At 36.0% G+C, this 13,137-nt stretch overlaps 1 protein-coding gene across 2 annotated transcripts; it reads right to left on the minus strand.

Moving 5' to 3' along the window:
- Positions 1-897: 897 nt before the first annotated feature.
- Positions 898-6,903, minus strand: CPXCR1 (CPX chromosome region candidate 1). 2 transcript variants are annotated; one of them, XM_037513003.2, is made up of 3 exons: positions 6,787-6,903; positions 4,950-5,034; positions 898-2,328 (listed from the first exon to the last, which is right to left on the minus strand). In XM_037513003.2, the coding sequence occupies exon 3, from the start codon at positions 2,318-2,320 to the stop codon at positions 1,355-1,357; it is 966 nt and encodes a 321-aa protein (XP_037368900.1). In that variant the 5' UTR covers positions 2,321-2,328; positions 4,950-5,034; positions 6,787-6,903; the 3' UTR covers positions 898-1,354. The 2 variants fall into 2 exon arrangements, with proteins under 2 accessions (XP_037368900.1, XP_054551911.1); XM_054695936.1 differs by lacking the exon at positions 6,787-6,903 and adding an exon at positions 5,120-5,211.
- Between the last annotated feature and the right edge of the window lie 6,234 nt (positions 6,904-13,137).

A 13,137-nucleotide genomic window follows, 5' to 3' on the forward strand; every position in this document is an offset into this window, starting at 1 on the left:
TCTTTTTTTTTAAAGATTTATTTTTTTTTTATTTATGCATACAAGAGCTGGGATATAGGCCAGAGGAGCAGGGGTGTGAGAGGATTCATCAGAGACAGAGCAGGGAGCAGAACAGGCAGATGTACTGATGTGCACTGCTGAGGGGAGCAGCGGGCGAGACAGGAGGGGTCTGCTGCACCATGTGGGTAGCTCCTTGGCCTGGGATCGAACTTGTGCTGTAGTGGCTGCTGATAGCTTCATAGTGCTGAGATTTAACCCATTGTGCCACCAGGTTGGCCCCTATATACTATATTCTTATATGATAACAATATTATATGCTTACTAAATATGTGACCTGGAAAAGTTACTCAATTTTCTGGAAACTGTCTTTGTACATTTAATTTTTTCATAAAAATGAACACATGTAAGATTACTGTGATTAACAAACAAAGGCAACTATCCTAGCATAGCATTTCACAAGTAATGGTTAACCAATAAGCATGTTGATGGAGAAATGTAGTTATGGAGTCTACTTTAATTTAATTTTTATGAAAGAAGAGGTGCAAAAGTTTGAGCTACAAGTAGGAAAACAAAGAACTTTTAAAAATGTGTATACTTGTGTGTATATATATATATATATATATATATATATATATATGGACGTGTAAAATTTGTGTGTTGATGGTAGGCAATGGTAACTTCAAGAAAAAATGATTTAAATTGTATGGCACCATTTTAATATCTATTCACTTATATATCAAATTATTTCACCTCTATGAAATTATTTATTTTTATGAGTTTAATTATTTTGAACAATCAAAATTATTATCTAAATATGACATTTATGACACTTGAAAATTTTTCTAGGTATAGAATTTTTATCTACTTATAAGCATACAATGGAATTCTGAATGACTTTAAAATGATTTTTATTTAATTTATAGAGAACATGTTTTACATTAAATGTAGCAGTCTCTAGAAGCACATAGAAGGACTTTGGTTAGCCCTCCAATAAGTTTGCTATTGTTGTTAAGATCCTGTAGATTTGTAACTCGATAATACTGACAGTGTTCTTATCTGCAGAAATATAAGAAAGCACAAACATTTTCTTTGTTCAACTGCTAATTTAATATAGATCAAGGATCCGATGGTTTGATGATTGGTTTTGTAGTAACACAGTATAAGCAAAAGTTTCCTTACAAGTTCTCCTCTTCTCAAAGGTGTTATATGCTGTAATTGATGTTCCATTCTGTAACTCCATCTAACACTAGTAAAACATGTTTAAGAAATTTGGACTCAAATTGTTAGCCGAATTATGTTTTTTTTTTTAAGATTTTACTTTTAAATTTCATCCCGATTTTATTTAATTCCTAAGTTAGTTGCAGGAATGTGCTCTAAATTCAGCTAAATTGTTGAAGCTACTCCCACAGATGGGACATAGGTATTTCCAGGCATTATTTATGTTTATGATCACAACCCTTATGTTACGATGAGCTCTCAAATGATACCCAAAAGTTTTTCTAGCCAATGTATTTCGAACGTGGGCCCGTGGGACATAGAACACAGGCCTCACAAAAATGTGGATTCCACCTTTCCCTTTACTAGCATTTGACTTGAAAACTTTTCCTGCTGCTATTCTGTCAGTGAGGGGTTGCTGGTAGTACATCCTCAAAGGTCTTCCAAATAGTAAGGCACTCTCGCCTTGAGTGAGAGCATTTGGACGAGGAAGTAATGCTATATATTTTTGTTTCACCCATGTGGTATTTTGACGTCTGATGGCCTGAGAGAAATGTCTGCTACATAGCAGACGGAGAATCATTCTTCTTATCTCATGATTGCTAATGAATGGAATTCTCCATGAAGTTGAGAGTTGGAAAGGCATTTTGTAATTTATGGTGTGATAACATAAATCACTTACTTTTATCTCTATTTTTCTTGAGTAGAACCTTGCACTATCAGTTAAGTGATTGTTTTTATCATTTTTTCCTAGTTGGATACTCAGATTGGTAATTCTCCCTAATCCAGAAATAAAAAGGATCCATTTCCTAGGAATGGGAATCTGAACTATGAGGGATTCTTCTCTTAAATCTTCTTTTTGGGAATCCTCTTGGGTGTTCTGTACTTCAGACTTATCAATTGTTGCTGCTTCAGGAACAGCATGTTCTTCTTGGATGTCTGCTGTGCCTGGCTCTGCATTGGTTGGGATGGTTTCCACTTCAGACGTATTGGGATTATCAAGTGAAGGCTCTACCTCTGTATTACAGTCATTTGGAGCCTCATTTTCTAAATTTTTGAGAGGTTGGTCTGCTGAACCACTTTCTTCTTCAGTAGGAGAAGACATCTTGGGTCCTATATTTAAGAAAGTACACAAAGATCTATTAAATTGAAGAATTTTAACTTCATAAGAATTCAATTTTTTAACACTGCCAAAAGGCATTATTGATCTTTCTCAAAATTTTAAATACTTTATCATTGTCACAGTCCCACAAAATAAAAAAAAATAAAATAGAACTTTTATTAAGTAGGTCTTCTCATCCCTGAGTTCTGTATCAACTTGGCATAATACAAACTTGAATTAGGCTATTATCTGAATGTACACTAATAGGAAGCCCAATTATGCCTTTTTTTGGACTGTGGATTAATTACAATTGTCATTTAATAAGATAGATCTGAATTACTGACCTGGGAGTTTAAAATGAGACTAAAGTAGAAGGCAGGTTTTTTTTAATGATTATGTATGTTTAAGAGAGAATAAAGACTTGTGAAAATAAAATTGTTCCATTTGTGTGAAAAACAACCTATTTATTCCTTTGGAATTTTTTCATTTTTAAATTATTTTATCTGTTCTTTTTAAGCAATATCTGTACTAAACAAAACAATTATAAATTATGTGGGAGGGGAAGACAAAAGAGGTAAGAGTGATTACAAACTGAGGAAAATAGTGATTACAGACTGAGTCATTTATTAAAATGTCTTTCAAAGTTACCACTTCCTTTTCATTCTCACTGTTTGTCTAATCAAATGGGTAATCACTTCATGCTTCCTTTATTGCTGTTAGTAGCTGATTTCCTTGACTCAAAACTGTTGGTTCAAGTCTCTCCTTTTATCTATTTCTCTCTCCATGGCCCCTACCTGCTTAAACAACTTCGGTGAGTACTAATTCTCTGAACCATGTATTTAACACTCTTGTCTAGGAGGAAACATTAAATATTGGGAACTTCGAATATTAGGAATGTTGGGAATATCTTCTAATCTGAAGATTTCTTCAGAGTAGAAACAAGGATTTTTTTCTTGTTTCTTACTGAAGTTTCTTACTGAAGTTTCTTATTGAAGGCAATGGTGGATAAAGGCAAATGCAAATGGGCTGACAACAAATCTAAAGGAAGTTTAGGAATTAACTAAAATGGCTTTCATTTTCCATAGCTAGCTTCCATGAGCTAACCCAGATAGAATTTAGGGATTGGTCCGCCTGACTTGAAAACATAGAATGGTGTAGCCATTTATATCATACTGCAGTCCTCAGAGGCCTTTCATAATCTGACTCCATTTTCCTTGTCACATTTTTTCTTGTATTTCCTCAGCATGATTTTTCTGTCCTGATATTGCTGGCTTTTTTTTTTTTTTCATTGTTTCATATTCACATTCAAATAAAATTTAACCTTTAATTTTCCCCAAATTTGATAATTCAAGTGTGACTATTTTACTCTCGAATCTTGTTTTATTTCTCCTGATGTGAGTGTTCACAGTGAGATTTTATTCTGTATGTTCCACTCTCTAGTGATGTTCTACTACGGTCATATGATTATACACGCTTTATCTTTCCCTACTTTTCCTACTTGGCCATTTAGCACCACTCAGCTCATAGCTTGCTCCTCATTGGTCCATTCTATGATCCAGGCACCAAGTACAACAGGAAACTTGGTGCCTGTATAGACCCAACCTGCCTTGTTCTCTAGGCTATTGGGCTCCGTGGAATCACAGCCAGAGCCAGCCAGTGGTGGAGCAGCAGAATGAGAGACCATTGCACCATCCTGCTGCTGAGGCGGCTTCTGACACTGTGAGGGTTTCCAGTTTCAATATACCATGTGATGGTTCACTAACCTTCTGTTTCCTTTATCCTTATCTAATGTGTCTTTGTTACATCTCTATTCTTCCTAACCTTTGTTTTTGTCCCCTTACCTTTTTCCCCTCCCCCTTCCCTCTCAACACTAGAACCCTCATGATATTTGTTGACATCCAGTAAGTTTTGAAAGGATTTTACATTGTTTAACTGTCTGTGATATGAACGTCCAATATTTATTTTTATTGTTTTGACTTGATTTATGGCATATATTTTTTTTCAATTACCTCCATTTTGTTGAATTGTTGCATTTCTTCTTTCTAACTTTTAAATGTAGGTATTCAACAGGATTTATATTTTAATGATTTAGTTTATTTCTTCAGCATCTTCATATATTCCAGAAATTTCAAGGAGTGATTTATTTTTTTTCTTTTTTCAAATTTTATTTTTATTTATATATTTTTTACATCATTGTACATTTTAAACAATATTTGCTTCACCCCCCCACCCCCAGGTGTAGTCCCCATAGTATTTCTTTCACCAGTGCACTGGTGCAAGATCACCACAGTCCCCTGTGCTCCTCCCTCCTTCCCTATGACCGTTCTACCTCCTCCCCTGCTGGATGTCTCTGGTTTATAATTGTCTGCTTGTTTTTGTTTTGTTTTGTATTGTTAATTATTTTTCCCCTGATGTCTCATTTGGTTCCCCTATATTCCTGCTATAAGTGAAATCATCCGATATTTTTCTTTTTCCTTCTGTCTTATTTCACTGAGCATAATTCAAGTTTGACTATTAGATAAGCTCTCTACCAAGATATATCAGCATCATCAGAGTTATAATCAAGAGTCTACATTTTAGAGTATGTTTAAAATAATCAAATTGTACTCATGATGTTCGAGGAAAAACTCACTAGCCGCTTCTCAGTAAGGCTGAGATCCAGTAGTTCGATGAGAATGGAAGTTATTGGAGGCCATCTAGATCTTATCGGATTCACCCTGAAAATAAATCAAGATTTTTTTTTTTTTATAAAACAGATGAAGAATTGTCAACTCTTGTACCTCCTGCATTCAAGTCCATTACCTATTTTTCTGTGCCCTTTGGTAAATGGTCTTCTCTTTCCACATACCAGACTAGCTGTGAGATTCATTGTTCCCTTCCATAGCCTGCACTGGCATGTCATCTAAGACATATAAGAGAGTATAAGTTAAAACTAAAAGCTTGTCCTCTGCAAAGTATTCCCATCAGAAATCTGTGTATTGGGCCTCCCTGGTGGCCTAGGGGTTAAGTCTCAGTGCCATAACTGCTACAACCTGAGTTCGATCCCCAGCCAGGGAGCTACCCACATGGCACTGCATACCTCTCCTGTCTCACCTGCTGCTCTCCTCAGCAGTGTATTTCAGTACATCTGCCTGTTCTGCTCCCCACTCTGTCTCTGGTGAATCCTCTCACCTCTCTACATCTTTGGCCTACACCCCAGATCTTGTATGCATAAATAAATAAATCTTTTAAAAAAAAGATAAATGTAATATAACTGATAACTTTTAAAACCACTTTTAAATTTCTAAATACACATTTTAACTTTGCCACTGGATCCTTGAGAAAAAACATTATTAGTTACATATTACTAAAGACTAATTTCATAAAAAGTTATAAAACATAAAATGTAGTTATATACCAGGGTTGATGTTCTCAAATATTTTCTTTCTGATTCAGATTTTTACATACAAGACCTGCTTAAAGTTTAAAATAAACATATATAGAGTTTAAAATGAACCTGGCTATAACAAACCATTCTAAATCAGATTCAAGTAGCCTCCATATTGAGGGCAGTTTGTTTACATTCTAATAAAACTGTCATCCAATGCCCTTAAGCTGTGGGAAGTTTGTTTCTCCCCTTCCACCCCCCCACCAAATATTTTTGTACACCAAATTGCATAAATGACTCATCTGCTTAGTCAAATCTTGTTTACATGAATTGTCTCATTTTCCCCTTTTGAAAAACTCTTCAAAATAAACTTTCACATTATCTTGGATGAAATGTTGTCAATTGGGCCTCCCCGGTGGCGCAGCGGTTGAGCGCTGGGTTGCAAAGCTGCCTGCAGCCTCTGCAGTGCCGGTTCGATCCCCGGCTGCTCCCCGGCCACCGGAGGAGGATCCCACATGGCGCGCAGACCTCTCCTGCCGCCCGCTGCTCCCCTCAGCAGTGTACTTCGGTCCTTCTGCCTGCTCTGCTCCCCGCTCTGGCTCTGGTGAATTCTCTCACCCTCCCTCGCTTCTGACTGTACCCAGTGCTTGTATAAACAAAACAAACAAATTAAATAAATAAAACATGTCTCTAAAAAAAAAAAAAAAAAAAAAAAAGAAATGTTGTCAATTAATATATCTTCTGAACTCCACATACTTATGAGTGTCAGTGAAACCCTTAACCATCACACAACCCTTTCACTTAAGGAAACTTAACTTCCTCTGTCCTCTTTAAATTTAATTTTATCTTTAAAATGATCTTGTCATTCAAAAATTTAATGAAAAAAATGAGATATTTTCTATATTTGAAACATATTCACAAAATCATATAAACATATTGAAGACCTGACCAAAGGAACAAGTCTCAGAATAGCATTATATCAAATAAACTTAAATCAGTCAACCAAATCAAATTTAAGTAAAATTTTATATGCTATAAAAAGGATAGATAGACTCAGAAGTACTTAAGATTCCTTAATATTCCCTTTTTACTTTCAACATACCCTTCATATCCATTCTCAGTAGTAAAAATTCCTTCAAAAGATGTGCTTCACTTTAGTAGGCCCAGCCTCTTCTCCTACTTTCCTTCAGTCCCCTCTCTCTCTCTTTATAACTCTCATGGCCATTATGACTGCATCATAATAATCACAAAACTTGGAAACCTAGCAACCAAACAGATCACATTGCAAATGGTGGTAGAGCAAGTAACTGAAATGGCAAAGTGAGAGTCATTTTAAATGATAGTGAGGAGTACAAAGTATGGGAATACACATAAATTCATAGTTTTTGCCTGATCACAGATAAAAATCCTAATTATATAGTGTTCTAAGTTTGGAAGAGCAGAAAAGAATTGTTAGATAAAGTACAGGACATTCAGTCAAATTTGAATTTCTGACAGAATTTATTGTAATATAAGTATGTACCTCTATATATGTGTGTGTGTGTATATATATATACATATATATATATATACATGTATATCATTATATATATTGATGGCTGGAGACACACTTGTACTAAAATATTATTGTTTATCTCAAATTAAAATTTTTAGTGGAATTTCTTATTTTTATTTACTATATCTAAAAATCCTATACGGAGGTAACATCACGGATTGTAATATTTTACTAACTTGGTTTACAAAATTACACCTATATATTTATTTATTTATTTATTTTTAAAGATTTATTTATTTGTTTATACAAGCACTGGGTACAGTCAGAAGCGTGGGAGGGTGAGAGAATTCACCAGAGCCAGAGCAGGGAGCAGAGCAGGCAGACTGACAAAATACACTGCTGAGGGGAGCAGCGGGCGGCAGGAGAGGTCTGCGCGCCATGTGGGATTCTCGCCAGGGGCTGGGGATCGACAGGTGCTACAGAGGCTGCGGGCAGCTTCGCAGCTCAGCACTCAACCACTGTACCACCAGGGGAGGCTCTACATATTTATTTTTAATACAAAACTTCCTTTACAAAGTTGTGATGTTTCATGCCCTTTAACAAAGACTGATACCTGTGCTCAAGTGTTTGCCAGTGACATGGATATTCATTCCTCTTGCTCTTGCTTTTGTGTACCTTCCCATAGAACTTTTTCATCTCTTTCATATTTCCTGATTTTTTTTTGGGTGGGGGGGCAACATTAGTTTACAGCACTGTATATGATTTTGGGGAATATATTTATATCTCCTCAAATGTACGCCACTACACCACACTCACCATCAAAGCACCCATAATCCTTCAACGTAGACCATCAGGTTCCTTGTGTTCCCACCCCAATCATCCATGTCCTTGTAGTATCCTCAATTTTGCTGATATTTCTAGAGTTTTTGGTTTAGTTTTGTCAGTTCTTTTTTTTTTTTCTATGTTACACTTGAGAGTGAAAACATCTGCTATTTGTGTTTATCCTTCTGACTTTTTTTACTTAGCATAATCCCTTCCAGTTCCATCCATGTTGTTGCAAATGGCAAGAGTTCATCTTTTTTTGTATTAATGGTACTCCGTCATGTATGTATATATCACATCTTCTTAATCTACTGTTCTGTTGTTGGACACTTAGGTTTTTCCATAACTTGGCTATTATAAATAGTGCTACAATAAACATAGTGAAATGGGTGGACTAGGCAAAAGGGCAACAAGGCAGGAGGCCGGATGGAAGGAATGGTCACCCACCTGCCCAGGCTCTGAGACCAGAGAGCCACCAAAAAGCCCCAAAATGCCAAAAACCCAAAATCAAGGGCTATAGCTTAACGAAGGACAGTGCCTGATAAGAGGACAAGTCACTGTGGTCACCTGCACACATAATTGCAAGAAACTTCAGGCTCCAGGAACAACCACCCTGGGATTTATTTTACAAATAGCTTACTGTATCCTCAAGTGGCTATCTATCTCACCCAGATAGTATCAGTGATGGTCACCACTTGTCACCAGGTGTGCTGGACAGCATTGGCCAGTAGTGATGGTCACCACTGGTCCTTCAGAGGTGGTGTCGGAGACATTCCTGTTAACAGCTCTTTGTGAGTTGTTGGGTTGCACCAACAACAAACAGCTGTTTGAGACACCAGGCCCAGGGCCTGTGGTGCTCCTCTGGCCTGGTCTCTGACAGAGGTCATTGGCTTCTCTTCCCTCCTTGGAGGTCAGCTACTGGATACTTCTTTTCCTCTTTCTTTGGAGGCCAGGAATGGAGTCTTCCCCTTCTTTCTCCTTCCTCTGGAGGCTGGAACCGTCTTCTTTTCTTCAGGGGCTGGTGTTATTTCTGGCTTGTGTCCTCTCTCCTCAGCTCCCTCCGTCTCTGGCTTATATCCTCTTTCAGGGTGCCCCACCCACAAGCCTGATTGGACTATTTTTAATCCTGTGGCTGATTGGACCATTTGCCAATCAGCTCATAGCACCTGATTGGTCCATTCCATAATAGAGGAAATACGATGTTACATAAAATGGCTCTGAGGAGCAACTGCCACAACAGACTCGTGGTGGTGAAGCAGCAGAGTGAAAGAACACCAACTGCTCCTGCCAGCCCCCACTACTGAGGCTGCTGGGTCCTGGTAACAAAAGGCTGATTGGACCATTTAGCACCAATCCAGCTCATAGCTTGCACCTGATTGGTCAATTCCACAATCCAGGAAGTACACTGTTACATAAAAGGTCTCTGAGGAGCAACTGCTACAACTGACTTGTGGTGGTGCAGCAGGGTGAAAGAATACCACTGTTCCTGGAAGCTCCCACATCTGAAGCAGCTAGGTTCTGGTAACAATAGGAATACATATATCCCTTTGAATTAGTGCTTCCGTTTCTTCAGGTAGATATCTAAGAGGTAAATTGCTGGATCATATGGGAAATATATTTGTAATATTTTGAAGAATTTCCATTACGTTTTCCATAGTATAGTTCCACCAACACCAAAGCTCCCATGATTTTCCACCATAGTCCATTTAGTTCTCCCTTCCCCATTTTCTCTCCTCCCCATCTCCTATCCCATGCTTCTCCCTTCCTGGATACCTCAGATCTATGGTCAGCTTTCAAGGTTCAATTTTTAAGTTTGTCTTTGTCTAATCCTTCATTTGATTTCTTTATTTTCTACATACAAATAAAACCATCCAGTATTTATATCTATCTCCTGGCTTGCTTCACTTAGGATAACCTCTTCCAGTTTCACCCATGTTCCTGCAAATGGTATGAATTTTTCCCTTTTTTGTTCACAGAGTATTATTCCATTATGTGTACATACCACATCTTCTTGGTCCACTCATCTGCTTTAGGGCATTTAGGTTGTTTCCATATCATGACAATTCTAAATAGTGCTATTATAAATATGGGAGTGTGATTTTTCTTTCAAATTATTGTTTTTGTGTTATTTGGATAGATACATAGGAGAGAAATTGCTAGGTCTTATGTCAGATCTGATTTTCGTATTTTGAGAAACCCCTGCACTTTTTTTCTATAGGGCCTTGACCAGTCTACAGTCCCACCAACAGTATAAGAGGGTTCCTTTTTGTTTACACCCTCACCAGCACTTGTTTCTGTTTTTTGTTTTTCATATGGGCAATTTTCACAGGTGTGAGGTGGTGTCTCATTGTGGTTTGATTCACATTTGCTTGATAAGTGATGATGAACATCTTTTCATTTGAAAAGAATGTTTCAGATGGCATGTTTGCCATCTGCATGCTTTCTTTAGAGAAGTGCTTAATTATCTCTTCTGTTCATTTTATTTATTGGACTATTTTCTTTTTTGTTGAATTGTATGAGGACTTTAAAAATCTTTCATATCTGTCCCTTGTTTGATATGCGGTGTGCAAATATTTTCACCCGTTCTTTAGGATGTTTCTTCATTTTGGTTATGTCTTTTTCGCAGCACAGAACCATTATAATTGGATATAGTTCCAGTTGTTTATGTTCTCATTTGATTTCCATGCAGGTTGAGAAGAATCTACAAAATGTTCTTGAAGTTTCTGCCATTGAGTGTTTTGCCTGTTTTCTTCTGTGTATTTTATGGTTTCAGTTCTTACATCCAAGTCTTTTATCTATTTTAAGTTGATTTTCAATTAAAGCATGAAATAGTGATCTAATTATATCTGTTGCATGTGGTAGCTTAATTTTCCCAACACCACTTATTGAAGAGAGTTTCCTTTTTCCAGTGTATATACTTCATTCATCAGATGATATTTGTGCATAAATGTGTGGTTTTATTTTGGGCTCTCAACTCTATTCCATTGATCTGTGTGTCTGTTTTTGTTCCAATACCATGCTGTTTTAATTATTATGGCTTTATGGTATATTTTTCAAACTGTAAGTGTGATACATCCACTTTTTCCTTTTTCACTCAGGATCACATTGGTTAATTCAGAGTCTTTTGTGTTTCCATATGGATTTGGGTAATATTTGTTCTATTTCATTTAGATTTGCCATTGGGATTTCTACTGAGATTACATTTAATCTGTATATTGCTTTGGGAATGATGGCAATTTTGATGATGTTGATCCTTCCTACACATGGGCAGAGAATATATTTTCATTTCTTTGTGTCTACTATTTCTTTAACAATGTTTTATAGTAGTCTTTTTTGTATAGGTCCTTCACTTTTTTTGTTAGGTTTCGTGGTAGGTATTCAGTTTTTTTTTTTTTGCTTACATTGTAAATTACTAATTATTTCTAATTCTAATTACTCCATTATTTCTTCTTTGTGTTCATGTTTTGCATGTAAGAAGGCAACTGAGTTTTGCATGATGGTTTTGTAGCTTGACACTTTGTTGAACTGGTTTATTGTTTTAGTTAGTTTTTCTGTGGAGTGTCTGGGGTTGTCTATGTATATTATCATATCACCTGAAAGTAATTATCACTTTACTTTTTCATTCCCAATTTGGATTCAATTTAATAGCTTACCCTTTCCTAATTGCTGTAGCTATGACTTCTAATACTATGTTGAGTAGTAGTGATGAAAAAGGACATCCTTGTCTTGAACCAGATCTTTTTGGAGAAGCTTTCAGTTTTTCAACATTGAGAATGATATTATTTGTGGTTTTGTAATATATGCCTTTTATTATGTTAAAGTATGTTCCATTTATCCCCAGTTTCTCAAGGGTTTTCATCATAAATGGATGCTGAATCTACTCAAATGCTCTCTCAGTAGCAAATGATATGATTAAATGGCTTTTATTTTTCTTTTGTTGATGTGGTAAATTATGTTGATTGATTTTTGGGTGTGAACTATCTTTGTGTTCCTGGTTTAAATCCCACTTGGACATGTTGCACAATCTTTTTAATGCATTGTTGGATTCAGTTTGTTAAGTTTTTATTAAGGATTTTTATATCTGTGTTCATTAGAGAGATTAATGTGTAGTTTTTTTTTTTTTTATTTGTGTTGCCCTTATTTGGTTTTGGTATTACTGTAATGTTGGCCTCATAAAATGTGTGTGGAAGTCCCCCTTCTTTCAATATTTTTTGAAAGAGTTTGAGTAAGATGGGTATTAGTTCATGTTTGAAAATTTGGAAGAACCTGCATGTAAAGCCATCTGGTTCTGGATTTCAGTTTTCTTGGAGAGTTTTTATTACTGTTGCTTCTGATTAGTTCATCAGGTTTTCTACTATGGCCCTTTTCAGTTTTGGATGAGTGTATAGTCCTAAAAGCTGTCCATATCATCTAGGTTGTTGAATTTGTTTGTATAAAAGTGTTCATAGTAATCTCTTATTATACTCTTATTTTCTGCTTCATTCCGATTCTACTTATTTGAGTTTTCTACCTGTTTTTCTCAGTTAGCCTAGCCATAAGTTTGTTGATTTTGTTGATTTTTTTCAGAGAAACAACTTTTGATATTGATCTTTTAAACTGTCTTTTTTATTTATATTTCATTTTTCCCCTGTTCTAATTATTATTTCCTTCCTTCTACTAGTTTTTGTATTTTCTTTTCCTTCTTTTTATATTTCCTTGAGATGAGAGATAATGTTGTTCATTTGAACTCTTTATAGTGTCCTAATGTGGACCTGTATTGCTATATACTTCCTTTTTAGTACTATTTTTGCTGTGCTCCATGGCTTCTGGATGGTTGTATCCTCAATATCATTTGTCTCAAGGTATTTTTGATTTCTTCCTTGATTTCCTCAATAACCCAGTACAGATATTATCACCACATATTAGAGTATTTCTTTGTTTTATTTTTGTAGTTGAATTCTAGTTCAGTAACTTTATGGTTAGGAAAGATACTTGGTATGATTTCAATCTTTATGAATTTGTTGATTCCTGTCGTTTGACTCAGTATGCCTTCTATCCTGGGGAATGACACATGCCCACTTAAAAAATGTGTATTGGGCTTTTTGGTGTTTTCTATGTTTTGGGAAATTGTGTCCTTATTTTCTGTCCCATTGATCT

Source organism: Talpa occidentalis, unplaced genomic scaffold, assembly GCF_014898055.3.
Source record: "Talpa occidentalis isolate TD23 unplaced genomic scaffold, MPIMG_talOcc4v2.1 talOcc4.15, whole genome shotgun sequence".
Lineage (NCBI taxonomy): Eukaryota > Metazoa > Chordata > Mammalia > Eulipotyphla > Talpidae > Talpa > Talpa occidentalis.

Excerpts from the sequence above, each read along its gene's own strand:
- CPXCR1 (XM_037513003.2), bottom strand. The coding sequence starts at position 2,320 with ATGTCTTCTCCTACTGAAGAAGAAAGTGGTTCAGCAGACCAACCTCTC.